Genomic DNA, 26914 nt, shown 5'->3' with positions numbered 1-26914 from the left:
TGACTTTCTATTCAAAAAAATTAGTGGATCCACTTAAAAAAAAACTCGCTATAGTCGGCTACGCATATGCATGCATTTATGCTCGTAGCTTATATCTGCATCCATAGACGTTTTTCATTTGTGTGTAGAAAGAGCTACATACCCTATCATATTATACTACTTACACAAAAAAATATCTGTATTATGATCCTGGAAATACATTGAGAAAATTTGGCCCCGTCGTTTCTAGACAATCTTATTTTTCTGCACATAAAGAAATAAGGAAGTCATTGCAATTGCCGGAAATACTAAGCCTACTAAAGGTACGAAAATAGAGGGTAAGTTAAGATCTGTCATAGAATATGTGTCTCAATTCAAATTTACTATTTCTATCTATTCGAAATATATCTTAAGATTCTTATGATATAATTAAGTATATCTATTATAAGGAATATTGACTATTGTATTTTTTAGTTTACAAAATAAAGATTTTTTATAGAATACTATTTTTTTTATAGATATAGAATAAAAAAGTATTCTATAAAAAAAATGAATGGAATTGAAAATAATAAAATTGCAAAAAAGGGGAACTAAAAAGGGGAACTCATTAAAATAAAATATTGAATTTTTCTTTTCCCATTCTCATCGCCTTTCTATCCTTCTAATCGAACTTGAAATTGGATTCAAAAGAAAGCTATTGTGAAAATAAAAGAAATACTTCTTTCAGAATACCCTTTAAATTAAAGGGTAGAAGTGGAATAGAATACCCAGTTGAAGGGTAATGATCATACGTCTGTAATGCATTGTATGTCCCAGAATAGGTCCCATTCTTCTACCCTTTCCGGGTAGTCGATGGCTATTCACAGCTACTACCTTAACACCAAAGAAGAGTTCGACCCAATGCTTTATTTCTGTCTTAGTGAATCCCGATTCGACATTAAAAGTATATTGATTCTTTCCCAATAAACGAAGACTCTTTTCTGTAAATATTGCGTATTTGATTCCATTATCGTACGATAATACTATATTTTTATTTATATTTGTTTATTGTATTATACCTTTCTATATTCTATATATCTAGAATAGAAGAATCTCGATTTGTCAAGTCTCATGATCGTATCAAGATCTATTTAAATTCGGCTCAGTCTTTTTTTTAGAAAAGATTGAGCCGAATTTAATTGCAATCAATTAGAAGAATAAAGAAGAATTACTGCATTTCTTAACTTATTTTTTCTCTTTCTATTTTTCTTCTTTTTTATTTTATTTAGACCTTCTTTATATCTAGTTTTATCTACTTATATCTATAAGGTATCCATCGCTTTGAAAGTATCAAATTTGATCTCCTTCCATATTTCACAAGCTGCGGCTAGTTCAGCACTCCATTTGCAAGCTGCTTTGATAATTTCATTACCTTCACGAGCAAGATCGCGCCCTTCGTTACGAGCTTGTACACAGGCTTCTAAAGCCACACGATTAGCTGCTGCACCAGGTGCATTTCCCCAAGGATGTCCTAAAGTTCCTCCACCAAATTGTAATACGGAATCATCTCCAAAGATTTCGGTCAGAGCTGGCATATGCCAAACATGAATACCCCCTGAAGCCACCGGTATAACACCTGGCATGGATACCCAGTCCTGAGTGAAAAAGATACCGCGAGAACGATCTTTTTCAATAAAATCATCGCGCAATAAATCAACAAAACCTAAAGTTATTTCGCGTTCCCCTTCTAACTTACCTACTACTGTACCGGAGTGGATATGATCTCCCCCCGACATACGCAATGCTTTAGCTAATACACGGAAATGCATACCATGATTTTTCTGTCTATCAATAACTGCATGCATTGCTCGGTGAATGTGAAGAAGTAGGCCGTTGTCGCGGCAATAATGAGACAAAGTAGTATTTGCGGTGAATCCTCCTGTTAAGTAGTCATGCATTACAATAGGAACCCCTAATTCCTTTGCAAATACAGCTCTCTTAATCATTTCTTCGCATGTACCTGCAGTCGCATTCAAGTAATGCCCCTTGATTTCACCGGTTTCGGCTTGTGCTTTATAAATTGCTTCGGCACAAAAGACAAAACGGTCTCTCCAGCGCATAAATGGTTGTGAGTTTACGTTTTCATCATCTTTGGTAAAATCAAGTCCACCGCGTAGACACTCATAACACGCTCTACCGTAATTTTTTGCGGATAATCCCAATTTTGGTTTAATAGTACATCCCAATAAAGGACGACCGTACTTGTTCAACTTATCCCTTTCAACTTGGATACCGTGAGGCGGACCTTGGAAAGTTTTTACATAAGCAGGGGGAATTCGTAGATCCTCCAAACGTAGAGCGCGTAAGGCTTTGAAACCAAATACGTTACCCACAATGGAAGTAAACATGTTAGTAACAGAACCCTCTTCAAATAGGTCTAATGGATAAGCTACATAACAGATATATTGATCTGGGTCCCCAGGAACGGGCTCGATGTGATAGCATCGTCCTTTGTAACGATCAAGACTGGTAAGTCCATCAGTCCAAACAGTTGTCCATGTACCAGTAGAAGATTCCGCAGCTACTGCAGCTCCTGCTTCTTCAGGCGGAACCCCGAGCTGAGGAGTTACTCGGAATGCTGCCAAGATATCAGTATCCTTGGTTTCGTACTCCGGGGTGTAGTAAGTCAATTTATAATCCTTAACACCAGCTTTAAATCCAACACTTGCTTTAGTTTCTGTTTGTGGTGACATAAAGTCCCTCCCTACAACTCATGAATTAAGAATTCTCACAACGACAGGGTCTACTCGATATGGATTAGGCGTAAATGAAACCTTTGCAAAAATCTAAAAAAAAAAAGATATTCAATTAATATCAACTCATTAAATAAAAAAAGGAGTATGCTTAAGTTAATGAATATGTTTCATTCATATATAATGTGTACACCCTGTGTACGTTCTATCCTATAGGAATTTTACTATAGGAATTCGATAGGAAGGAATTCGATAGGAATTGAGTTGTTGTTATGGTAAGTTAACACGGTTCGTTATTAAACCGTGGATTTGATTCACCAAATCCATCATTATTGTATACTCTTTGATAGATATAGCGCAACCCAAACCAATCCCTAATCTTTATTTTACAATTTTAAAAGTTCTTAATAGGCCCCTTTGATATTTTGAATCTAAATACCTAAATACTAAGAAAATTCTCTGTTGACAGCAATCTATGCTTCACAGTAGTATATATTTTGTATATCGAAGTCCTAGATAGGAAAGTAGAGTAGGCACAGATCCTTCACAAAAGGCTAAATTTATATGAAAAAAAAAATGGATTGAACTTTCCAACGGACTCATTCCATAAGTAAACAATTGAATGGGATTCGCTTGGGCAACGAAATCAAGTGCGAGTCCCCTTTTCTTTTTTATTGAATTAACTAATTCATTTCCTTTTGACTTTTGGATTTTTGGATATTTTTTTTGATTTGGCATTATTCAACAAGAAAAAAAAAATTTCGACAAATTCCTTTTTTTTTGAAAATTATGTGATAATTATGAGAACCAATCCTACTACTTCGCGTCCCGGGGTTTCCACAATTGAAGAAAAAAGCGTAGGGCGTATTGATCAAATTATTGGACCCGTGCTGGATATCACTTTTCCCCCGGGCAAGTTGCCTAATATTTATAATGCTTTGATAGTCAAGAGTCGAGACACTGCCGATAAGAAAATTAATGTGACTTGTGAGGTACAACAATTATTAGGAAATAATCGAGTTAGAGCTGTGGCTATGAGTGCTACAGACGGGTTGATGAGAGGAATGGAAGTGATTGACACGGGAACTCCTCTCAGTGTTCCAGTCGGTGGAGCTACTCTCGGACGAATTTTTAACGTTCTTGGGGAGCCTATTGACAATTTGGGTCCTGTGGATACTAGTGCAACATTCCCTATTCATAGATCTGCGCCTGCCTTTATCGAGTTAGATACGAAATTATCTATCTTTGAAACAGGTATTAAGGTGGTCGATCTTTTAGCTCCCTATCGACGTGGAGGAAAAATCGGACTGTTTGGGGGGGCAGGAGTAGGTAAAACAGTACTCATCATGGAATTAATCAATAACATTGCTAAAGCTCATGGAGGCGTATCCGTATTTGGCGGAGTAGGGGAACGGACTCGTGAAGGAAATGATCTTTATATGGAAATGAAGGAATCCGGAGTAATTAATGAAAAAAATATTGAGGAATCAAAGGTAGCTCTAGTCTATGGCCAAATGAATGAACCGCCGGGAGCTCGTATGAGAGTTGGTTTAACTGCCCTAACTATGGCAGAATATTTCCGAGATGTTAATAAGCAAGACGTGCTTTTATTCATCGATAATATCTTTCGTTTTGTTCAAGCAGGATCGGAAGTATCCGCCTTATTAGGCAGAATGCCCTCCGCAGTGGGTTATCAACCTACCCTTAGTACAGAAATGGGTTCTTTGCAAGAAAGAATTACCTCTACCAAAAAGGGATCTATAACTTCGATCCAAGCAGTTTATGTACCTGCAGACGATTTGACCGACCCTGCTCCTGCCACAACATTTGCACATTTGGACGCTACTACCGTACTTTCCAGAGGATTAGCTTCCAAGGGTATTTATCCCGCAGTAGATCCTTTAGATTCAACCTCAACTATGTTACAGCCTCGGATCGTTGGCAACGAACATTATGAAACTGCGCAAAGAGTTAAGGAAACTTTACAACGTTACAAAGAACTTCAGGACATTATCGCAATTCTTGGATTGGATGAATTATCGGAGGAGGATCGTTTAACTGTAGCAAGAGCACGAAAAATCGAGCGGTTCTTATCACAACCGTTCTTTGTGGCAGAAGTTTTTACTGGTTCTCCAGGAAAGTATGTTGGTCTTGCAGAAACAATTAGGGGATTTCAACTAATCCTTTCCGGAGAATTAGACGGCCTACCCGAACAGGCTTTTTATTTAGTGGGGAACATCGATGAAGCTAGCACGAAAGCTATAAACTTAGAAGAGGAGAGCAAATTGAAGAAATGAAATTAAATCTTTATGTACTGACTCCTAAACGAATTATTTGGGATTGTGAAGTGAAAGAAATCATTTTATCTACTAATAGTGGCCAAATTGGTGTATTACCAAACCACGCCCCCATTAACACAGCTGTAGATATGGGTCCTTTGAGAATACGCCTCCTCAACGACCAATGGTTAACGGCGGTTCTGTGGAGTGGTTTTGCGAGAATAGTTAATAATGAGATCATCATTTTAGGAAATGATGCAGAACTGGGTAGTGACATTGATCCAGAAGAAGCTCAACAGGCACTTGAAATAGCCGAAGCTAACTTGAGTAAAGCTGAGGGTACGAAAGAATTGGTTGAAGCGAAGCTAGCTCTCAGACGAGCTAGGATACGAGTCGAGGCTGTCAATTGGATTCCCCCATCCAATTGAAGACAATCCAAAGGTTTCGTTGATACAAAGAAAAAGGAAAGAAGGGTAGAAAAAGTTATTAGATAGCGAAGCGAAGTAAGTCCAATGCTATCTAGTAATTTTTCTACCTACCTACCTACTATTGGATTTGAACCAATGACTCCCGCCGTATGAAAGCAATACTCTAACCACTGAGTTAAGTAGGCAATTTATCACCACAAAAGAAGCCCCATTACTTCGATCGATTATAGATTGAATCCTTTTTATAAGCAATACCGCTCCATTATTGGTATGTTTATGTTATGTTATTCCGTTATTGGTATGGTTATGTTATATAGTAAACGGATGAAAGGGATATCCTCTGGCATTAGAGAATATTCATCTTGACAAGAAATTATCTATATGTTAAGATATCTCTGACAAGGGCTATAGCTCAGTTCGGTAGAGCAACTCGTTTACACGTGCGCCAATGCTTTTCAAGGGAACTTATTATGCAATGAACATAATTGACCTTGTTGCAAAATCAATGTCTTACTTCATGGATTCGAAAGAATAGAAGAACAGTAGCCTGACAATGACAAACAGCTGGTTCAGTCCGATTCAGGTGCCAATTCAGGTACTTACTCAAATAGAACCCCTATTGATTTGCTAGTTGATAAGGTAAATATCCAGCCCACTCAATGCTAGGCGTAATGAGGATAAGGGCCTCCAAAAAACTTCTTTTCGTTCTATGAACTTTAAGGTGTATGAAGTCTCATAGTAAACTCTTGCAGCGGAACGATAGAGACTCCATTTCACTTAGGTTGATTTAATTTAGGCCGGAGGCAGACCTAAGTCAAGGTAATCCTTCTTTGAAACACTTTGGTATTGTTCCTAGATAGATCATAAGACAAATAATCAATCAGAGCACAGGGAGCCATCTTATTATCTTTCCCTAAAGAAAAACTATGGCGAATTAACTGATCTTTACATCAGTTGATGAAAGAGCCCAATGCAGAAAAATGCATGTTGGGTCTTTGAAACAGTTCGAATCATTTCGATAATAATCCGTTTGATCTGTTTTACCGAGAAGGTCTACGGTTCGAATCCGTATAGCCCTAATATATACGTCTTTTTTTCCATTTTAGGATGGATATCTTATGTTTCTTTTAGTATAGTTTTCTTTTCCTTATTTAGTACTTGTTTATAGACTCGACGGTCGATTGCGCCATAGAATAGAGATAAAAACATTACCATAGGCTCATTCATCGAAAATCAGAGAGACAGGAAAAGAAAAAAGAATTTTGATCAAATCAATAGAAGGAAGGATCGCTTACCTGATTTGAATTTCATCCTCCTTCAAATAGGATATGCTCTAAGTCTCCCTATACTTTCCTATAATGACTGCAACGATTTTCTCCATTTTGCGAATTCCTATTTTGTTTGAAGTATATTACTATCATATACATTATCTAAATATACATTGTATAAATATACATTATATACATTATCTAAATCGATCCACTTTAAATAAAATAGAAAAAATCGAAAGAAAAAAAGAAAGAGTAAATAATAAAACAGGATATTCTGTTTCATAATTCTGAAATAGAGTTCTTTTTTTTAGTATTACTCCTCATTAGGATGTATATATTAATCATCCGATTTTAATTAGGTTCTAATCTAATTAGTAGTAAGTATTTTCTTTTTTATTTAATAGTCTCTGACTATCATTAACTAAAGGGTAGAGCTATTCTTTTTTCTAGAGATTCTAGAGAAAGTGAGACAAAGTGAAGCGAAAGAGTTTTCTTTGTATAAGAATTAGGTCTATATCATATCTAAATAGAAGGGAAATCAAAAAGAAGGGAAGTGGGGATTACATTGGATGAATCCTTAAGGAAGACATATCACAAAAGAAACAAAGGCTAAAGTAAGCGCTTCTTGCCTTTGGTTTGAGCAAAACAGATTCTTGTTTCACCGAGGAAAAGAGAGAAGTTCTGGATAAATTGACAATGTCAACTTGAATTGACTAATTCAGTTCCGCCTATTCCACATTAATGGGAGTACATTTATGTTTCTGCTTCACGAATATGATATTTTTTGGACATTTCTAATAATAGCAAGCCTTATTCCTATTTTGGTATTTTGGATTTCAGGACTTTTAGCCCCGGTTAGTGAAGGACCAGAGAAGCTTTCTAGTTATGAATCGGGTATAGAACCCATGGGGGGGGCTTGGTTACAATTCCGAATACGCTATTACATGTTTGCGCTAGTTTTTGTTGTTTTTGATGTGGAAACAGTCTTTCTCTACCCTTGGGCAATGAGTTTCGACGTATTGGGTGTATCCGTTTTTATCGAAGCTTTCATTTTTGTGCTTATCCTAGTTGTTGGTTTAGTTTATGCATGGCGAAAAGGAGCCTTGGAATGGTCTTAACTGAATATTCAGAAAAAAAAAAAAAAGAAGGAAAAGATTCCATTGAGACAATTATGAGTTTGATTGAGTTTCCGTTACTCGACCAAACAAGTTCTAATTCCGTTATTTCAACTACACCAAACGATCTTTCGAATTGGTCAAGACTCTCAAGTTTATGGCCCCTTCTATATGGTACCAGTTGTTGTTTCATTGAATTTGCTTCATTAATAGGCTCACGATTCGACTTTGATCGTTATGGATTGGTACCAAGATCAAGTCCTAGACAAGCGGACCTAATTTTAACAGCTGGTACGGTAACAATGAAAATGGCTCCATCTTTAGTGCGATTATATGAGCAAATGCCTGAACCGAAATACGTCATTGCTATGGGAGCCTGTACTATTACAGGGGGCATGTTCAGTACAGATTCCTATAGTACTGTTCGAGGAGTTGATAAGTTAATTCCTGTGGACGTCTACCTGCCGGGTTGCCCGCCTAAACCAGAGGCTGTTATAGATGCCCTAACAAAACTTCGTAAGAAGATAGCGCGAGAAATAATTGAGGATCGAACTCTATGTCAAAGTCAAAAGAAAAATAGATCTTTTACTACCCGTCACAAACTTTATGTTCGGCGCAGTACTCACACTGGAACTTACGAACAAGAATTGCTCTATCAATCACCATCTACTTTAGATATATCTTCTGAAACTTTTTTCAAATCCAAAAGTTCAGTATCTTCCTACAAATTAGTGAATTAGGAGGGGTTCTTTTGTGCAGAAAAAGAAAGAGCAGTGCAATCTTTCAAACTTGCATTTGAAATGTGAAATATTTATACAAAGGGGGAGAGATCAAGACAATGCAGCAGGGTTGGTTATCTAATTGGCTAGTTAAACATGACGTGGTTCATAGGTCTTTGGGCTTCGATCATCGAGGAGTCGAGACTTTACAAATAAAAGCGGGGGATTGGGATTCCATTGCTGTCATTTTATATGTATATGGTTACAATTATTTACGTTCCCAATGTGCTTATGACGTAGCACCCGGTGGATCTTTAGCTAGCGTGTATCATCTTACGAGAATACAGTATGGTATAGATAACCCAGAAGAGGTATGCATAAAAGTCTTTGCCCAAAAGGATAATCCTAGAATCCCGTCTGTTTTCTGGGTTTGGAGAAGTGCCGATTTTCAAGAACGCGAATCTTATGATATGGTGGGAATTTCTTATGATAATCATCCACGTCTTAAACGTATCTTAATGCCTGAAAGTTGGATAGGCTGGCCCTTACGTAAGGACTATATAACCCCCAATTTCTATGAAATACAAGATGCTCATTGAGTGATAATAAATTCATGTTCACTTATACAACACAATTCCAGATTTTATTCAAGTCAAGGAATATTTTGAGGTTCTGTTCCTAGACGAAACGAAATACTTAGAATATAATATTCTAATTAATTCCTATTATACAAAAAGGTCCAGATAGACTGAACAAAAAGGGCTTCATTTCGATTTTCCAATTTGGAAAATCACATATTTGTTTCCTTCGTATGAACAGAAAAATACAATGACTCAAAGAAGTTCCTACCACGAACTTTGTACCGCGCATATTACTTAGAACAACTAGGAAAGTAGGATAAGCAAGAATAAAAAAAATATTCTTCGGAATAGCGGCATACAAAATTAATAAGAAATGCAAAATGAAGAAAAGGGCACCTAATCTCACCTCTTTCTATACCATAAAGAAAAGAACCAGAGATTTGAACCCTTTTTTATTTTAAAAAGAAAAAGAAGTGTTTAGAGATTTATCTACTTACTCTAGACATTTATCTACTTACTCTAGACTAAGTAGATTTTTAATGAATATTTACCCCAATCCATCTCAAAATATTTGTATCAATATCTATTCGGTAGATCCTTTTTTTCTGTGCCAGGAACCAGATTTGAACTGGTGACACGAGGATTTTCAGTCCTCTGCTCTACCAACTGAGCTATCCTGACCCTTTCTTGTGCATCATCTTAGTAAAGTATTTGCATCTATGTCAATTAAAGGGACTAAAAAATCAATAAAGTATTCCATTCAAAATTAGGAAATGGGGAGGGGTAGTCCTATGCATTGTGGATGGCTTACTTAATAATACTTAAAAAAATCGAATTAATAATCGAGATTCCTTGCCGATACTCTACTCTAATAAATAAAAAAAAGAAATAAAATAAATAAAAAAAAAAGAAATCATCTATTTAATGAATAGCATAAGATTCATTGAGTTCTTGTCGCACTCCTTTGTGAAAGAGTAGAATGAGAAAGCTAGTGAATCTTAAACCCATTGATAAAAGAAAAAAAGGATAACAACTATGGTTAGGGAATAAAAGAGGGTTTGGGGATAGAGGGACTTGAACCCTCACGACTTATAAAGTCGACGGATTTTCCTTTTACTAGAAATTTCATTGTTGTCAGTATTGACATGTAGAATGGGACTCTCTCTTTATCCTCGTCCGATTAATCCACTTTTTAAAATATCTCGAAAACAATGAATTGAAGGATTTGATTACTCAATATTCGATTGGAATAGATTCACAATAATTCTAAAAAAATTATGAATTTTCTATTTCATAATCATTCCTAATTTCATTCTAAAAATAAAATAAAGAACCTATATTATAATATGGGTTCTGTGATTAATCGTTATTACTTCGATTCGTTAGAACAGCTTCCATTGAGTCTCTGCACCTATCCTTTTCCTTTGGGTTCTAGTTTGAGAACCACTTGTTTTTTCAAAAAAGTGGATTTGGCTCAGGATTGCCCATTTTTCATTCCAGGGTTTCTCTGAATTTGGAAGTTACCACTTAGCAGGTTTCCATACCAAGGCTCAATACAATCAAGTCCGTAGCGTCTACCGATTTCGCCATATCCCCATTTTACTTTTCTTTGAAACCAGGATTCCTTGTATAATTTAATCCATCTTTTAGTTTTTTTGAATCATTGAATTCATTATTCGACGTAGTCTAGCAACTCATCTCTATTTGAGACACCCCGCTCGCTTATTGCAATTCAGAATTGAATTGATTTTATCGTTGATATATTTGCAATTCAATCGGAATGAATATATCCAAAAGTTTTTATCTCTCCCGCCTCCCTCCTTCCTTTTTTAGAGTATTCAAAATCATACTATAACGCTTGATATTCATTCTTTTTTTCTAAGCTGAATTAGAAATTTCATTTGCTATGATTCTATCTTCTCCTTAGTGAACTATTTATCCTTAAATTATTAACAAATAAAAAAAAACAAAATATCTCAAAAATGTATATAATGATCAAATGAAAATGCCAAGAGATTTGCATTTTCTCTTTATTATATTATTCATATATATTCTTCTTTTCTATGTATTAGATTATTCGTCCGAGCCATATCAAATTGAAAATATCTGAAATCAAATTCAATATAGAATTTGGAATAGATTCTATTAGAAAAATCCATTTGCGAATTAGAGAAATAAAAAGAAAGTTCAATAAATTCTATAATCCTATTTAAGAATATCATTTAGTTAAGCATATCAAGCTAACTTTATCTTTATGAAATTCTAGTATTTTTTTTCTAAGTGGAACTTCCAATTTAGAACTAGTTAATAACTAAGATTAATAATTAAGATCTGACATTTTACAGATTCCCTATATATATTTTTATTTGTTACACTATTTCTGTTATGTAAGCCCACTTAGCTCAGAGGTTAGAGCATCGCATTTGTAATGCGAGGGTCATCGGTTCAAATCCGATAGTCGGCTTTTTTTTCTATCGATGTTCCATGAACAAGAATTTCTCTTTTTCTCCGAATTAAATGGGGAATCCAGGGTCTATTATGTCGTTTTACCTTACAATTTTGCTAGATACAAAGCATAAAAATAAATAATATATATACAAAAAATCCAGATGTTGATGAAATTCCATTTTTTGTGTTACTCCATTTTTTGTGTTACTTTAGTAGATTTTACTCTGTTTATCCTTTAGTTTAATTCTGTTTGAATTTCGCTGTATTCTGTAATGTAAATAGAACGAAATTTATTGTGTAAAATGAAATTTCAATAAAATAAAAAAGGAGTCTTCATGTCCCGTTATCGAGGGCCTCGTTTAAAAAAAATACGCCGTCTGGGAGCTTTACCAGGACTCACTAGAAAAACGCCTAAATCCGGAAGTAATCAGAAAAAGAAATTCCATTCTGGGAAAAAAGAGCAATATCGTATTCGTCTTCAAGAAAAACAGAAATTGCGTTTTCATTATGGTCTGACAGAACGACAATTACTTAGATATGTACATATCGCTGGAAAAGCAAAAAGATCCACAGGTCAGGTTTTACTACAATTACTTGAAATGCGTTTGGATAATATCCTTTTTCGATTGGGTATGGCTTCAACCATTCCTGGGGCCCGACAATTAGTTAACCATAGACATATTTTAGTTAATGGTCGTATAGTTGATATACCAAGCTTTCGTTGCAAACCCCGAGATATTATTACTACGAAGGATAACCAACGATCAAAACGTTTGGTTCAAAATTATATTGCTTCATCTGATCCGGGCAAATTACCAAAGCATTTGACGGTTGACACATTGCAATATAAAGGACTAGTAAAAAAAATTCTAGATAGGAAGTGGGTCGGTCTCAAAATAAATGAGTTGTTAGTTGTAGAATATTATTCTCGCCAGACTTGAACTTAACGAAAAAAGGAAAGGTTCATAGAATTTTTTTCCCCTTCCCCTTTCCCCGAACTAAATCGACCTAAGGCTCTTAATTCGTATTTTCCCGTTCACCTAGCAGAAATAGATTAACCCTAGGATCCTTTTTTATTTTTTGTTATTTCCTCGATGTGTATTTTACATACCACAGTAATTTGCTATAGATAATTTCTATTAATTAAAGGTATTATTGTTGGAATAAATTGTTATTTAATTTGATACATTGTGATCGCTAACATTGATGAATTAAGAGAAACGGAAAGAGAGGGATTCGAACCCTCGGTAAACAAAAGTCTACATAGCAGTTCCAATGCTACGCCTTGAACCGCTCGGCCATCTCTCCTACATAATCTTATTATGGAAAATAAACTGAGTGAATAGCGAGTTTTCGTATTCCTGCAGTACAGGTACAGCCACAACGGCTCGGGAATTCCATGGCTCTATTGGATTGTATGGAAAAATTCCTTTTCATCTAAGTGGAAGGATCCTGTATTTTTTTACTAGGAATTCCGCTCCCTCGAAAAGTTTTTCTTTGGGGAAAACCAAAATCAAAAGAGAATGGAAGAATTCTTCTTATTCCATAAGAAAATAAAGGAACCCTAGAATTCTATTTGCATAAGGTACATTACGCCATACAATCTAAATATAAAAGGGGTATGGGGCAATTAATTACTTTGAAAACGCGAAATAGCTGATGAGAGAAGTTGTTGTTGAGAAATAGGAAAGTGGAATGAAATCCAGTCTTAGTCAAATATTTCATATCTCTTCTTGTCCAAACAGAAGGAAAAGGAGACAATTTGAGCTGAGCGGAAAATCCATACCTCTCTTATCCATTTAGAGCATATGGATCGATTTATAAGAATCGAATGTTTTGTTTTTATGTTATTTTGTGATAGAATGAAAAGAATTCTATATAGAATGGGTTGGGAATTATGCCTAGATCCCGTATAAATGGAAATTTCATTGATAAGACCTCCTCGATTGTAGCCAATATTTTATTGCAAATAATTCCGACAACCTCCGGGGAAAAAAGGGCATTTACTTATTATAGAGATGGTGCGATTTGACTCTTTTTTTTTAGCCCTACCTATATCTCATTCTTACGAGAAAGAGAGAGGGTTCGCATAGAGAGAACAAAATTAGTAAAGGAAACCCGCGCTTGGGGAAGGTGAGGTGAACTAACAATTCCTTCTGTCGTGTATCCTCGATTGATGTGGCCTCAGATGCTTCAATTGTAGATTTGAGTATTGAGCGAAAGGTTACACCTACAGGATAGGTTCTGTATTACAGGCCAATCCGACTCTACTAGTACCAATAGGCAGCATAGGGGAGAAAAGCACTACACCACGAAATAGGAATCAACAAGAGAAAAACTTTGTTAGAAATTAGCCCTTTCCTGATTGGTATCAGGGTTGGGAAGAATGGTTGGGATAACAAACAACCATCAGGTTTGTACTTTGGATACCCTTATAACCATCAAAGGTCGTTGAAGTGGCTAATTCCTCTAAATAGGAGGCGTTGAGAACAAAGAAATTCTTGGAGCTATCGTTTTCCTCTAGCATTAATATAATTCATTGGTGTTAAGAAAAACCTCTTGGGGGAAGGTTGGCTAGAGATTTCTTGGAAAAATACCAGCCCCCTTCGGTCCATAATGAGATGGGACTAATTCTATTTTTATTCTATAGATTTTTCGCTTAGTACTATGTATAGAAGGGAGAAGCCGTATGAGAGTATAGAAGGGAGAAGCCGTATGAGATGAAAACCTCATGTACGGTTTTGGAACGGAGATTTTTTGAATAGAATGAACGACCGTAACGGATGTTGGCTCAATCCGAAGGAAATTATGCGGAAGCTTTGCAGAATTATTATGAAGCTACGCGACTAGAAATTGATCCCTATGATCGAAGTTATATACTATATAACATAGGCCTTATACACACAAGCAATGGAGAGCATACAAAGGCTTTGGAATATTATTTCCGGGCGCTAGAACGAAACCCCTTCTTACCGCAAGCTTTTAATAATATGGCCGTGATCTGTCATTACGTGCGACTATCTCCACTATAGAAAGAAAAAAAAAAAAAAAAGAAAGGAGGAAATTTTCTAGTGAATACTAGAAAAGAGGGCTTTCTACATAGGGATCGTCAAAACAACGATTTTACCCTATCAGCTGTAGGAAGGAAGGACACTTCACGAGAATCAAAATAGGAAGAAAGTAGAGCCTATACTACTATTCTATGGATAAAGCTGAAATTGATAGAGAAAACACCGTAAAGATCAATTAGTGAGCGACTGGGTCGATACAACTAAAAAAAACTGCTTCATTATACCACGATATGGGACAAAATTTAGGAATCCGCTTATGTAATAAAGCCGATCCACTAAGGGATTAAGCAGCGGTGTAGTATCAGATCCCAAAGATAGTAAGTTCTTTTTTCTTTCTTATGGAAAAAGGTCTTTTTCCAGGATTCTATAGAAATTTCATATATGAAAGAAACGAAACTGAGATAGTTACCTTTCAGAAAATTCGAACGAAGGGAAGGATATAGGTCTATCTATGCTTCATTCTTCTGAAGGTGGGAGAAAAGATCAAACTGATTATTGATCAAAATTAGGGTTTGAAACTTAGGTAATTAACTTCTTCTGCTTAACCCAAGAAGAAATTGGATTGATTTTTGAGAAATCGAATTCAGTTAATATAGGGGAAATTCAGATAGCAATTTATGAGCCGTATGAGGTAGGAAACTCTCAAGTACGGTTCTAGGGAAAGGAACTGCCTATTCCGACCGAGGAGAACAGGCCATTCTACAGGGCGATTCGGAAATTGCGGAAGCTTGGTTTGATCAAGCTGCTGAGTATTGGAAACAAGCTATAGCGCTTACTCCAGGAAATTATATTGAAGCACAGAACTGGTTAAAGATTACGAAGCGCTTTGAATTTGAATAAGACCACTCTCCATTTTCATAAAAAGGGTGGTTTGGTTGAAGATCAAATCAAGAATTTCATTATATCCCTTTCTTCTACCTTCAATTTTATATCATATTTCATAAGGATAAACAATAGGGATAGGCTCTGGAACAGAAGTAATAAAGTACATAAAAGTCGGCAATCTAAATATTCCTACCTAATATATCAGGACGGTCTTATTAATAATTCTAATGAGTTATCTTGGAATTTGGAATCGAATCAAAAAATCTATATTATGCTCACTCAAGGAAAGTAGATGTAGATAGGGGCTTATACCCTCAGAAAAAAAATACACTAGCTTCTTAAATTAAAACGTAAAAAAAGATTTTTTTGTTATGTCGGGAAATAATTTTCCAGAATAACCAATGTCCGTTAGGCACCTAATCCTTATGTCATAATAGATCCGAACACTTGCCTCGGATTGACTTCAATATATAATTGCTCCAGTGAATAACTAAAAAAAAATAGAAGGACGGTAGATAGTAAAGAAAAGGACTAATCATAATATCTATCTTTAAAAGATTCCATAAAAAGACAGTTGGCGGGTCTCTTTGTATGTCTTGTCCGAAAAGAGGAGGACTTAATGATTATTCGTCCGTCGGAACCAGAAGTTAAAATTGCTGTGGATAGGGATCCTGTAAAAACATCTTTTGAGGAATGGGCCAGACCCGGGCATTTCTCAAGAACAATAGCTAAGGGCCCCGACACTACCACTTGGATCTGGAACCTACATGCTGATGCTCACGATTTCGATAGTCATACCGGTGATTTGGAGGAGATCTCCCGAAAAGTCTTTAGTGCTCATTTCGGCCAACTCTCCATTATCTTTCTTTGGTTGAGTGGCATGTACTTCCACGGTGCCCGTTTTTCCAATTATGAAGCATGGCTAAGTGATCCTACTCACATTGGACCCAGTGCTCAGGTAGTTTGGCCAATAGTAGGACAAGAAATTTTGAATGGTGATGTAGGCGGGGGTTTCCGAGGAATCCAAATAACCTCTGGTTTTTTTCAGATTTGGCGAGCATCCGGAATAACTAGTGAATTACAACTCTATTGTACCGCAATTGGTGCATTGATTTTTGCATCGTTAATGCTTTTTGCCGGTTGGTTCCATTATCACAAAGCCGCTCCCAAATTGGCCTGGTTCCAAGATGTAGAATCCATGTTGAATCACCACTTAGCGGGGTTATTAGGACTTGGGTCTCTTTCTTGGGCGGGACACCAAATCCATGTATCTTTACCGATTAACCAATTTCTCGACGCTGGGGTTGATCCTAAAGAGATACCACTTCCTCATGAATTTATCTTGAATCGCGACCTTTTGGCTCAACTTTATCCTAGTTTTGCCGAAGGAGCAACCCCCTTTTTCACCTTGAATTGGTCCAAATATGCGGAATTTCTTAGTTTTCGCGGAGGACTAGATCCAATAACCGGTGGTCTATGGTTGAGCGATATTGCACACCATCATTTAGCTATTGCTATTCTTTTCCTGATCGCTGGTCATATGTATAGGACCAATTGGGGTATTGGTCATGGACTTAAAGATATTTTGGAGGCTCATAAGGGCCCGTTTACAGGACAAGGCCATAAAGGTCTCTATGAAATCCTAACAACGTCATGGCATGCTCAATTATCTCTTAACCTAGCTATGCTAGGCTCTACAACTATTGTTGTAGCTCATCATATGTACTCTATGCCCCCCTATCCATACCTAGCTACTGACTATGGTACACAACTTTCCTTGTTCACACACCACATGTGGATTGGCGGATTTCTAATAGTTGGTGCTGCTGCACATGCAGCCATTTTTATGGTAAGAGACTATGATCCAACTACTCGATACAACGATCTATTAGATCGCGTCCTTAGACACCGCGATGCAATCATATCCCACCTTAACTGGGTATGTATATTTCTGGGTTTTCACAGTTTTGGCTTGTACATTCATAATGATACCATGAGTGCTTTAGGCCGTCCCCAAGATATGTTTTCGGATACCGCCATACAATTACAACCCATCTTTGCTCAATGGATACAAAATATCCATGCTGGCGCGCCTGGCGTAACAGCTCCTGGTGCAACAACAAGTACCAGCTTAACGTGGGGAGGCGGCGAGTTAGTAGCTGTAGGCGGCAAAGTAGCTTTGTTACCTATTCCATTAGGAACCGCAGATTTTTTAGTCCATCACATTCACGCATTTACCATCCATGTGACTGTATTAATACTTTTGAAAGGTGTTTTATTTGCTCGCAGTTCCCGTCTGATACCTGATAAAGCAAATCTTGGCTTTCGCTTCCCTTGCGACGGACCTGGGCGAGGGGGAACATGTCAAGTATCCGCCTGGGATCATGTTTTCTTAGGTCTATTCTGGATGTACAATTCTATTTCGGTAGTCATTTTCCATTTCAGTTGGAAAATGCAGTCGGATGTTTGGGGTACTATAAGTGATCAAGGGATAGTAACTCATATCACAGGGGGAAACTTTGCGCAGAGTTCCATTACGATTAATGGTTGGCTTCGAGATTTCTTGTGGGCACAGGCATCCCAAGTAATTCAGTCTTATGGTTCTTCATTATCTGCATATGGTCTTTTTTTCTTAGGCGCTCATTTTGTCTGGGCTTTCAGTTTAATGTTTTTATTCAGCGGCCGTGGTTATTGGCAAGAACTCATTGAATCTATCGTTTGGGCTCATAACAAATTAAAAGTTGCTCCTGCTACTCAGCCTAGAGCCTTGAGCATTATACAAGGACGTGCTGTAGGAGTAACCCATTACCTTCTGGGTGGAATTGCCACAACATGGGCATTCTTCTTAGCGAGAATTATTGCAGTAGGATAGTGGCTAGGAGGATTTGAAAGGCATTATGGAATTAAGATTTCCCAGGTTTAGCCAAGGCTTAGCTCAGGACCCCACTACTCGTCGTATTTGGTTTGGTATTGCTACCGCACATGATTTCGAAAGTCATGATGATATTACTGAGGAACGTCTTTATCAGAACATTTTTGCTTCTCACTTTGGGCAGTTAGCAATAATCTTTCTATGGACGTCCGGAAATCTGTTTCATGTAGCTTGGCAAGGAAATTTTGAATCATGGATACAGGATCCTTTACACGTAAGACCTATTGCTCATGCCATTTGGGATCCTCATTTTGGGCAACCCGCCGTGGAAGCCTTTACTCGAGGAGGTGCTGCCGGTCCAGTGAATATCGCTTATTCTGGGGTTTATCAGTGGTGGTATACAATTGGATTGCGCACCAATGAAGATCTTTATACTGGAGCTCTTTTTCTATTATTTCTTTCTACGCTATCCTTAATAGGGGGTTGGTTACATCTACAACCCAAATGGAAGCCAAGCCTTTCGTGGTTCAAAAACGCCGAATCTCGTCTGAATCATCATTTGTCAGGACTTTTCGGAGTAAGTTCTTTGGCTTGGACAGGACATTTAGTTCATGTTGCTATTCCCGGATCCAGGGGGGAGTACGTTCGATGGAATAATTTCTTAGATGTATTACCCTATCCCCAGGGGTTGGGTCCCCTTCTGACGGGTCAGTGGAATCTTTATGCCCAAAATCCTGATTCGAGTAATCATTTATTTGGTACCACTCAAGGAGCGGGAACTGCCATTCTGACCCTTCTTGGGGGATTCCATCCACAAACACAAAGTTTGTGGCTGACCGATATTGCTCATCATCATTTAGCTATTGCATTTATTTTTCTCATTGCCGGTCATATGTATCGAACTAACTTCGGAATTGGGCACAGTATCAAAGATCTTTTAGAAGCACATACTCCTCCGGGGGGTCGATTAGGACGTGGGCATAAAGGCCTTTATGATACAATCAATAATTCGATTCATTTTCAATTAGGCCTTGCTCTAGCTTCCTTAGGGGTTATTACTTCCTTAGTAGCTCAACATATGTACTCTTTACCTGCTTATGCATTCATAGCACAAGACTTTACTACTCAAGCTGCTTTATATACTCATCACCAATACATTGCAGGGTTCATCATGACAGGGGCTTTTGCTCATGGAGCTATTTTTTTCATTAGGGATTACAATCCGGAACAGAATGAAGATAATGTATTGGCAAGAATGTTAGACCATAAGGAAGCTATCATATCTCATTTAAGTTGGGCTAGCCTCTTCCTAGGATTCCATACCTTGGGCCTTTATGTTCATAACGACGTTATGCTTGCTTTTGGTACTCCAGAAAAGCAAATCTTGATCGAACCTATATTTGCCCAATGGATACAATCTGCTCATGGTAAGACGACATATGGGTTCGATATACTCTTATCTTCAACGAATGGCCCCGCTTTCAATGCAGGTCGAAACATATGGTTGCCCGGATGGTTGAATGCTGTTAATGAGAATAGTAATTCGCTTTTCTTAACAATAGGACCTGGGGATTTCTTGGTTCATCATGCTATTGCTCTAGGTTTGCATACAACTACATTGATTTTAGTAAAGGGTGCTTTAGATGCACGCGGTTCCAAATTAATGCCGGATAAAAAGGATTTCGGGTATAGTTTTCCTTGCGACGGCCCAGGGCGCGGCGGTACTTGTGATATTTCTGCTTGGGACGCGTTTTATTTGGCAGTTTTCTGGATGTTAAATACCATTGGATGGGTTACTTTTTATTGGCATTGGAAACACATTACATTATGGCAGGGCAACGTTTCACAATTTAATGAATCCTCCACTTATTTGATGGGATGGTTAAGAGATTACCTATGGTTAAACTCTTCACAACTTATTAATGGATATAATCCTTTTGGGATGAATAGTTTATCAGTATGGGCTTGGATGTTCTTATTTGGACATCTTGTTTGGGCTACAGGATTTATGTTCTTAATTTCCTGGCGTGGATATTGGCAGGAATTAATTGAGACTTTAGCATGGGCTCATGAACGCACACCTTTGGCTAATTTAATTCGCTGGAGAGATAAGCCCGTGGCTCTTTCCATTGTGCAAGCAAGATTGGTCGGATTAGCCCACTTTTCCGTGGGTTATATATTCACTTATGCAGCTTTCTTGATTGCCTCAACATCAGGCAAGTTTGGTTAATTTAGTTATTTTTTTTTGTACTGTATCAGAACCCAGTTCATTACTCTTGATGGAGAGGGAGGATCCGCCTTTTTAGATTTTTTCTATTTATTTTTCTATCTAGGATTAGAACCATATACTTGGTAATAAGAGGAACGGCACATTATGGCAAAAAAAAGTTTGATTCAGAGGGAGAAGAAGCGGCATAAATTAGAACAAAAATATCATTTGATTCGTCGATCCTCAAAAAAAAAGATAAGAAGCAAAGTTTCCCCTTTGAGTTTGAGCGAAAAAACAAAAATGCAAGAAAAATTGCAATCCCTACCACGTAATAGTGCACCTACACGCCTTCATCGACGTTGTTTTTTAACCGGAAGACCTAGAGCTAACTATCGAGACTTTGGGCTATCCGGACACATACTTCGAGAAATGGTTTATGCATGTTTGTTACCGGGTGCAACAAGATCCAGTTGGTAAGGATAAAATACCCTTTCTTTCATATTTGTATGGTTTTCTCGAATTGATGATCGTAGAAGAGCCCTCTTTACCATTCTGTATAAGTGGACTATTCTATTTGTATAGATATGGTAGAGGGGCCTATCCAACCCCCTTTTATCCACCAGTTCCCCGCTAAGAAGGTAGAGCAGTTTGGTAGCTCACAAAGCTCATAAGCTTGGGGTTACGGGTTCGATACTGACTACCTGCTCCATATTCCTTCTTTATGATATATGTATCATCCATTTGTATATGGTATATGGATTTGTTTTTCTTTCCTAAAAGAGTTTCGGTCTAACAGTTTTTTATTATTTCTCTTGTTCCGAGAAAGCAAAATAAAAAAGAAAGAATAAAATAATAAAGAGAAGCGTCCATTGTCTAATGGATAGGACAGAGGTCTTCTAAACCTTTGGTATAGGTTCAAATCCTATTGGACGCAATCTTTTTTCTATCTATTCTTTAAATAACTATACTAAAAACTAAAAAAAAATTTGCATGATTCAAATGAAAAATCTTTCTCAACGATTCCTCTTCTACTAACACGAGTTATACTAATAAGAGTAGACATGCTATATTTATGTTTGTTCCTGAAGGGAAAACCGTTCAAGCTGTTCCTGAATAGCTTCCTTCAAAAGGGTTTCTGCTTGCTCGGTGAATGTCTTACTAGAAGATATAATTTCTTGGAATTGAGGTTTAGTATCTTTTAGGTGTTTACGTAACTCATCCAGAAATTTCTTTACCTGTTCAATTTCTAACGAATCAAGATATCCTCTCGTTCCGGTATAAATAGTAGCTACCTGCTCTTCCACTGGGAGAGGGTTTGATTGGGATTGTTTAAGCAATTCCCGTAATCGTCGACCCCTTGCCAATTGATTCTGACTTGTTTTATCCAGAGCAGAGGCGAATTGTGCAAAGGCTTGTAATTCTGCGAATTGAGCTAGTTCCAATTTTGATTTGCCAGCTACTTGTTTCATGGCTTTAATTTGAGCTGCGGATCCCACTCTGGAAACTGAAATACCCACATTAATAGCAGGTCGAATTCCGGCATTGAATAGATCCGCGGATAAGAATATTTGTCCATCTGTAATTGAGATTACATTAGTAGGAATATAGGCGGAAACGTCTCCAGATTGAGTCTCCACTATTGGTAAAGCGGTCATACTCCCTTCGCCTAAAAGAGAATTTAATTTAGCGGCTCTTTCTAAAAGGCGTGAATGCAAATAAAAAACATCCCCTGGATAAGCTTCGCGGCCGGGAGGTCTTCTTAATAGAAGGGACATTTGGCGATAAGCTTGTGCCTGTTTGGAGAGATCATCATAAATTATTAAAGTATGCCGTTCGCGGTACATAAAATACTCAGCCAGGGCTGCTCCCGTATAAGGAGCGAGATATTGTAATGTAGCGGGTGAATCCGCCATTTCAGCTACTACAATAGTGTATTCCATGGCCCCCTCTTCGTGGAAAGTAGTTACTACTTGAGCCACGGAGGATGCTCTTTGACCGATAGCTACATAAACACATATTACATCTTGCCCTTTTTGATTGAGAATTGTATCTGTGGCTACTGCTGTTTTGCCAGTCTGTCTGTCCCCAATAATTAACTCTCGCTGACCGCGCCCTATGGGGATCATCGAATCGATAGCAATAAGCCCTGTTTGAAGGGGTTCATATACGGAACGCCTAGAAATTATACCCGGAGCAGGAGATTCAATTAAGCGAGATTCTGAAGCGACAATTTCGCCTCTCCCATCAATAGGTTTAGCGAGAGCATTTATAACACGACCCAAGTAAGCCTCGCTCACGGGTATCTGAGCAATTCTTCCTGTTGCTTTTACAAAACTTCCCTCTTGTATCATCAACCCATCGCCCATTAATACAATCCCAACATTTTTGGATTCCAAATTCAGAGCAATACCTCTCGTCCCTTCTGCAAATTCGACTAATTCACCTGACATTATTTCACCAAGACCTATAATACGAGCAATCCCATCCCCCACTTGCACTACGCGACCGATATTCTCAATCCCTACTTTCCTATTATATTGTTCAATACGTTCGCGGAGAATTTTATTAATTTCGTCGACTCGAAGGGTTGCCATTAGTGTTTCTTTAATTTTTTTTTGGAAGCAAGGGAAAAATAATGCCTAAATTCTAAACAAAAGTAGAAGTTCAAAACCTAATAAATTTAATTATCTCTTCCATTCTATGGCCCCGAGAATGCCAATATTAGCACGAATCGTACGGAAATGTAACTCGGTATTCAAACAACTATTCAGAGTTCCTAGAGCTCCTTGTACAGCTTGTTGGAAAACCCGTTGTCGGACCTGATTCATCGCCCTTTGTTTTTCAAAATAAAGGGTTTCGTTTTTAGACTTTTCTAATTGTTCCAAACTAATAGAAGTAGCATTAATCAAATTTTCTTTTTCTCGTTCTATTTCAGAGTATCCATTCATTCGATACTCATCTGCTTCTAGTTCGACTTTCTGTAATCGAATACGAGCTTTTTCGAGTTGTTCAAGGGTCCCTCTACGCAATTCTTCCGAATTTCGAATAGTACTTAAGATCCTCTGTTTTCGATTATCTAATAAATCTTTTAATGAAAGTAGATTATCTTGCTATTAAGTTTACAATTTTTATGATCTCTTCCCGAACCAAACATGAATCTTTCGATTCATTTGGCTCTCCCGCTCCTTTTTTTCTTTTTTGTTATGTATTATGGCTATTTCCATATCTTTTTTTTATGTAATGAGCCTATCCTCTATCCTCTCTTTTCTGTTTGTATTTCTATATACCCAAACTTATATAAGACTAGATGAATATTAAGAGGACTCTTCCAACTAGATAAAAATCTATCATGGTCAGCAAAGTTGTTTCTTTATTTGTGTTTGCTCTGTTAGTTAATAATTTCAATTTCATTAAGAAAAACAAACTAAATAAATGGAAAATAAAAATTGATAGAATTCCTTTTATTTTTTCTTCAAATCCAAAAAATTTCTCTTTTTTTTATACATAGGTCGTCCATTTGGCATTGGAAAAAGGACTGCGTGCCCTTCTAGTAAATAGTTCAAACTATTTTATCGATATGAGTGTTCTATATCAGATAAATTCTACACTAGCTATTTCCCGTTTAAAGCATTTCGAGACTAATACTAATGTAGTTGTAGAAAGAGTACCCCTTTTTGCCCGGACTTCAAGCAGTTTAGCTTTAACCGTGTTAATGGTCTCACATTATTGGTCTATAGAGAATCAAAGTAAATTTACCAATGAATCGCGAAATGCTATGGTTCTTCCATATGATTTCTGAAGTTATTCAGAAGTAATTCGTCGAGATCGTGCACCTTTTCTTATTTATCAAAAAAAAAATACTAAAAATATTCTAAAGTGCAGCCGGATAGATCCAATCTATTCTTGAAATAGACAACTCGCACACACTCCCTTTCCAAAAAAAATCAATACACCAACCACTACAGTTAGATTTATTAGATTTGTTGCTAAAATATCGGTATTAAGCCCGAAACTCCCAGCGAATGGCCAGTGAGCTAAAAAAACGAAAGAATGGGTTACATTTTTCATATGCTCTCCTCTTATAGATAGGACGAACAAAGAAGAAAGTTTTTCGATCACTTACTTCGCTCGTCCTTTTTTGATCGGTTTTTTTAATGCAATTTTTTTAATGCAAATAGATTCAATCTAATAATTTCTTTTAGATTAAATCTTAGGTCTCGTTTGACCTGTGAAAGATCTCCTTTGTTGAAATGTTCCCAAAATTCCTAAAATAAAAGGAAAAATACTTTCCACTGTCCTAAACTAAGGACGGGAAGGAAGAGGGCGAGCATATCCTCTAAATTGATCATGCTCAAATCAGCCCTTCTTGGGGTTCCTAGGGTATTGTCTGTCCCGATAAATACAAAATTTCCGGAATAATATAAAAAATAAATAATATAATAAATAGGAGTAAAGTATTGATATACTTAGAATTACATAAGCAAATACCAATGTACTAAAAAAAGAAAAAAGTATCTAATCTAAAGGACTCATTTTCTTTTTTAGGATTAAACAAAAGGGTTCGCAAATAAAAGCGCTAGTGCCACAACCAGTCCATAAATTGTTAAAGCTTCCATAAAAGCTAGACTAAGCAATAAAGTACCTCTTATTTTACCTTCTGCTTCTGGCTGTCTCGCAATACCTTCTACAGCTTGTCCTGCAGCAGTACCTTGACCAACTCCGGGCCCAATAGAAGCAAGCCCTACGGCCAATCCAGCAGCAATAACGGAAGCAGCAGCAATTAGTGGATTCATGGTGAGTTCCTCGTGTCAAAAAAAAAGAAATGGTTAAGGATACAATGAACCAAGAAATTATTACTTCCAACTTCTAAGCTCTATCGGGTAGAAGTAACTAATAAGTACAAATAAATGATAATCGAAATCGTTCGAATTACTTCGAGATCTCGTTTTTAGTTTCTAATCATTAGAGGTTTGTGTAAATCCATATGATTCTCATTATTCTATTTCTCTTTCTTTTCAACCAATCACTCTTTTATTCCATCCTTTTTTTTTTTTACTCTTTGATATCTTTGAGTTCCCATTTTTTCCCCTTCATCTAACATAATATTCATCTAACATAATAAAAGACGAAATACAGGAAGAACCCCTATTGAAATCGAACTAATCCAAATCCAATAGGAATCAAATCAAGATATACAATTGATAACAATATGCTGCATAGAACTTGATATGGAATCCAGTTCCATATAGAAGGGAATTCTATATATCGGATTAGATAATGAATCTAACTTAGGAATAAAAAAAATCCCATATACATTTGTTTCTTCTATTTTGTTTGCGTATTTTCTCATTTTCTATTGAATCCGATTCTAAAATCATTCCTTAGAAAGCCACACAAAAGATGACTGTCTTATAGGCATTAAGGATATAGATCTAACCTGATTCCGCCCCCCTGAATGCATATATACTTTACCTCTTCCATAATATAGTCTATTCTCTCTCCTACAACTCTAGGTTGTATATTCATACGCCTTTCGAACTATTTAGTTTTCCAACTAAGAGGATTATCCGGAATCATGCATGAATTGGGCTAAGCTAAAAAAAAAAAAAAGACTATTTCAAAAACTAGTTAATTCAATGATGACCTTCCATGGATTCACCTATATAGGCTGCGGCTAACGTTGCAAAAATAAGAGCTTGAATACCGCTTGTAAATAATCCAAGAAACATGACCGGTATAGGGACTACTAAGGGGACTAAAGAAACAAGAACAACAACGACTAATTCATCCGCCAATATATTTCCGAAAAGTCGAAAACTAAGTGATAATGGTTTTGTGAAATCTTCTAGGATGTTAATAGGTAAAAGGATTGGGGTTGGTTTAATATATTTTTCGAAATAACTCAATCCTTTTTTGCTAAGACCTGCATAAAAATATGCCGCTGATGTTAGTAAAGCTAAAGCAACAGTAGTATTTATATCATTCGTGGGCGCTGCTAATTCCCCATGGGGTAACTCTATAATTTTCCAAGGTAAAAGAGCACCTGACCAATTCGAAACAAAAATAAAAAGGAACATAGTTCCAATAAAGGGAACCCAGGGACCATATTCTTCTCCAATCTGAGTTTTGCTCAAGTCTCGAATAAACTCAAGAACATATTCGAAGAAATTCTGACCATCGGTCGGGATGGTTTGTGGATTCCGAACAGCTATGATAACTGAACCTAGCAAAATAGTAATTACGACCCAAGAAGTGATGAGTACTTGGGCATGAATTTGGAAACCTCCTATTTGCCAATAGAAGTGTTGGCCTACTTCTACACCCGATATATCATATAACCCCTTGAGTGTTTTAATGGAACATGGTGTAATATTCATATTGTCCT

At 36.9% G+C, this 26914-nt stretch overlaps 16 protein-coding genes, 8 non-coding genes and 1 pseudogene across 24 annotated transcripts, besides 3 other annotated features. All coding sequences in view use genetic code 11, as the record gives it.

Annotated features, from left to right (window-relative positions):
- Positions 1 to 26914: part of a sequence feature (JLB, junction IRB-LSC) that runs on past both edges of the window.
- Positions 1 to 26914: part of a sequence feature (large single copy region; LSC) that runs on past both edges of the window.
- psaI (photosystem I subunit VIII) lies at positions 226 to 336 on the bottom strand. The gene has a single exon. It carries the CDS (start codon positions 334 to 336, stop codon positions 226 to 228), a length of 111 nt encoding a protein of 36 aa, YP_009421751.1.
- Positions 715 to 993, bottom strand: rpl23 (annotated as a pseudogene).
- Positions 715 to 993: a sequence feature (rpl23 pseudogene for ribosomal protein L23).
- rbcL (ribulose-1,5-bisphosphate carboxylase/oxygenase large subunit) lies at positions 1281 to 2711 on the bottom strand. The gene has a single exon. The coding sequence runs from the start codon at positions 2709 to 2711 to the stop codon at positions 1281 to 1283; it is 1431 nt and encodes a 476-aa protein (YP_009421750.1).
- atpB (ATP synthase CF1 beta subunit) lies at positions 3512 to 5008 on the top strand. Its single transcript has one exon. It carries the CDS (start codon positions 3512 to 3514, stop codon positions 5006 to 5008), a length of 1497 nt encoding a protein of 498 aa, YP_009421749.1.
- Positions 5005 to 5418, top strand: atpE (ATP synthase CF1 epsilon subunit). The gene has a single exon. It carries the CDS (start codon positions 5005 to 5007, stop codon positions 5416 to 5418), a length of 414 nt encoding a protein of 137 aa, YP_009421748.1.
- On the bottom strand, positions 5531 to 5603 carry trnM-CAU. The gene has a single exon. It is a non-coding gene; the product is annotated as a tRNA-Met (tRNA).
- trnV-UAC lies at positions 5820 to 5858 on the top strand (one of the parts in which the record gives this gene).
- trnV-UAC lies at positions 6461 to 6497 on the top strand (one of the parts in which the record gives this gene).
- Positions 7445 to 7807, top strand: ndhC (NADH dehydrogenase subunit 3). Its single transcript has one exon. The coding sequence runs from the start codon at positions 7445 to 7447 to the stop codon at positions 7805 to 7807; it is 363 nt and encodes a 120-aa protein (YP_009421747.1).
- On the top strand, positions 7798 to 8544 carry ndhK (NADH dehydrogenase subunit K). Its single transcript has one exon. The coding sequence runs from the start codon at positions 7798 to 7800 to the stop codon at positions 8542 to 8544; it is 747 nt and encodes a 248-aa protein (YP_009421746.1).
- Positions 8643 to 9122, top strand: ndhJ (NADH dehydrogenase subunit J). Its single transcript has one exon. The coding sequence runs from the start codon at positions 8643 to 8645 to the stop codon at positions 9120 to 9122; it is 480 nt and encodes a 159-aa protein (YP_009421745.1).
- On the bottom strand, positions 9713 to 9785 carry trnF-GAA. Its single transcript has one exon. It is a non-coding gene; the product is annotated as a tRNA-Phe (tRNA).
- Positions 10165 to 10213, bottom strand: trnL-UAA (one of the parts in which the record gives this gene).
- On the bottom strand, positions 10666 to 10700 carry trnL-UAA (one of the parts in which the record gives this gene).
- On the top strand, positions 11496 to 11568 carry trnT-UGU. Its single transcript has one exon. It is a non-coding gene; the product is annotated as a tRNA-Thr (tRNA).
- rps4 (ribosomal protein S4) lies at positions 11888 to 12493 on the top strand. The gene has a single exon. It carries the CDS (start codon positions 11888 to 11890, stop codon positions 12491 to 12493), a length of 606 nt encoding a protein of 201 aa, YP_009421744.1.
- trnS-GGA lies at positions 12774 to 12860 on the bottom strand. Its single transcript has one exon. It is a non-coding gene; the product is annotated as a tRNA-Ser (tRNA).
- On the top strand, positions 13450 to 13581 carry ycf3 (photosystem I assembly protein Ycf3; one of the parts in which the record gives this gene). Coding sequence (YP_009421743.1) covers positions 13450 to 13581 — 132 coding nt within the window.
- Positions 14336 to 14563, top strand: ycf3 (photosystem I assembly protein Ycf3; one of the parts in which the record gives this gene). Coding sequence (YP_009421743.1) covers positions 14336 to 14563 — 228 coding nt within the window.
- Positions 15305 to 15463, top strand: ycf3 (photosystem I assembly protein Ycf3; one of the parts in which the record gives this gene). Coding sequence (YP_009421743.1) covers positions 15305 to 15463 — 159 coding nt within the window.
- Positions 16068 to 18320, top strand: psaA (photosystem I P700 chlorophyll a apoprotein A1). Its single transcript has one exon. It carries the CDS (start codon positions 16068 to 16070, stop codon positions 18318 to 18320), a length of 2253 nt encoding a protein of 750 aa, YP_009421742.1.
- On the top strand, positions 18346 to 20550 carry psaB (photosystem I P700 chlorophyll a apoprotein A2). Its single transcript has one exon. The coding sequence runs from the start codon at positions 18346 to 18348 to the stop codon at positions 20548 to 20550; it is 2205 nt and encodes a 734-aa protein (YP_009421741.1).
- rps14 (ribosomal protein S14) lies at positions 20695 to 21006 on the top strand. The gene has a single exon. The coding sequence runs from the start codon at positions 20695 to 20697 to the stop codon at positions 21004 to 21006; it is 312 nt and encodes a 103-aa protein (YP_009421740.1).
- Positions 21168 to 21221, top strand: trnfM-CAU. The gene has a single exon. It is a non-coding gene; the product is annotated as a tRNA-Met (tRNA).
- trnR-UCU lies at positions 21392 to 21463 on the top strand. The gene has a single exon. It is a non-coding gene; the product is annotated as a tRNA-Arg (tRNA).
- On the bottom strand, positions 21600 to 23123 carry atpA (ATP synthase CF1 alpha subunit). The gene has a single exon. It carries the CDS (start codon positions 23121 to 23123, stop codon positions 21600 to 21602), a length of 1524 nt encoding a protein of 507 aa, YP_009421739.1.
- On the bottom strand, positions 23214 to 23621 carry atpF (ATP synthase CF0 B subunit; one of the parts in which the record gives this gene). Coding sequence (YP_009421738.1) covers positions 23214 to 23621 — 408 coding nt within the window.
- On the bottom strand, positions 24439 to 24597 carry atpF (ATP synthase CF0 B subunit; one of the parts in which the record gives this gene). Coding sequence (YP_009421738.1) covers positions 24439 to 24597 — 159 coding nt within the window.
- atpH (ATP synthase CF0 C subunit) lies at positions 25077 to 25322 on the bottom strand. The gene has a single exon. The coding sequence runs from the start codon at positions 25320 to 25322 to the stop codon at positions 25077 to 25079; it is 246 nt and encodes an 81-aa protein (YP_009421737.1).
- atpI (ATP synthase CF0 A subunit) lies at positions 26163 to 26906 on the bottom strand. Its single transcript has one exon. The coding sequence runs from the start codon at positions 26904 to 26906 to the stop codon at positions 26163 to 26165; it is 744 nt and encodes a 247-aa protein (YP_009421736.1).

The sequence above is a fragment of the Miscanthus floridulus genome (assembly GCF_019320115.1).
Source record: "Miscanthus floridulus complete chloroplast genome, cultivar PI295762".
Classification (NCBI taxonomy): domain Eukaryota; kingdom Viridiplantae; phylum Streptophyta; class Magnoliopsida; order Poales; family Poaceae; genus Miscanthus; species Miscanthus floridulus.
This window is presented reverse-complemented; position numbering and strand designations above follow the sequence as displayed.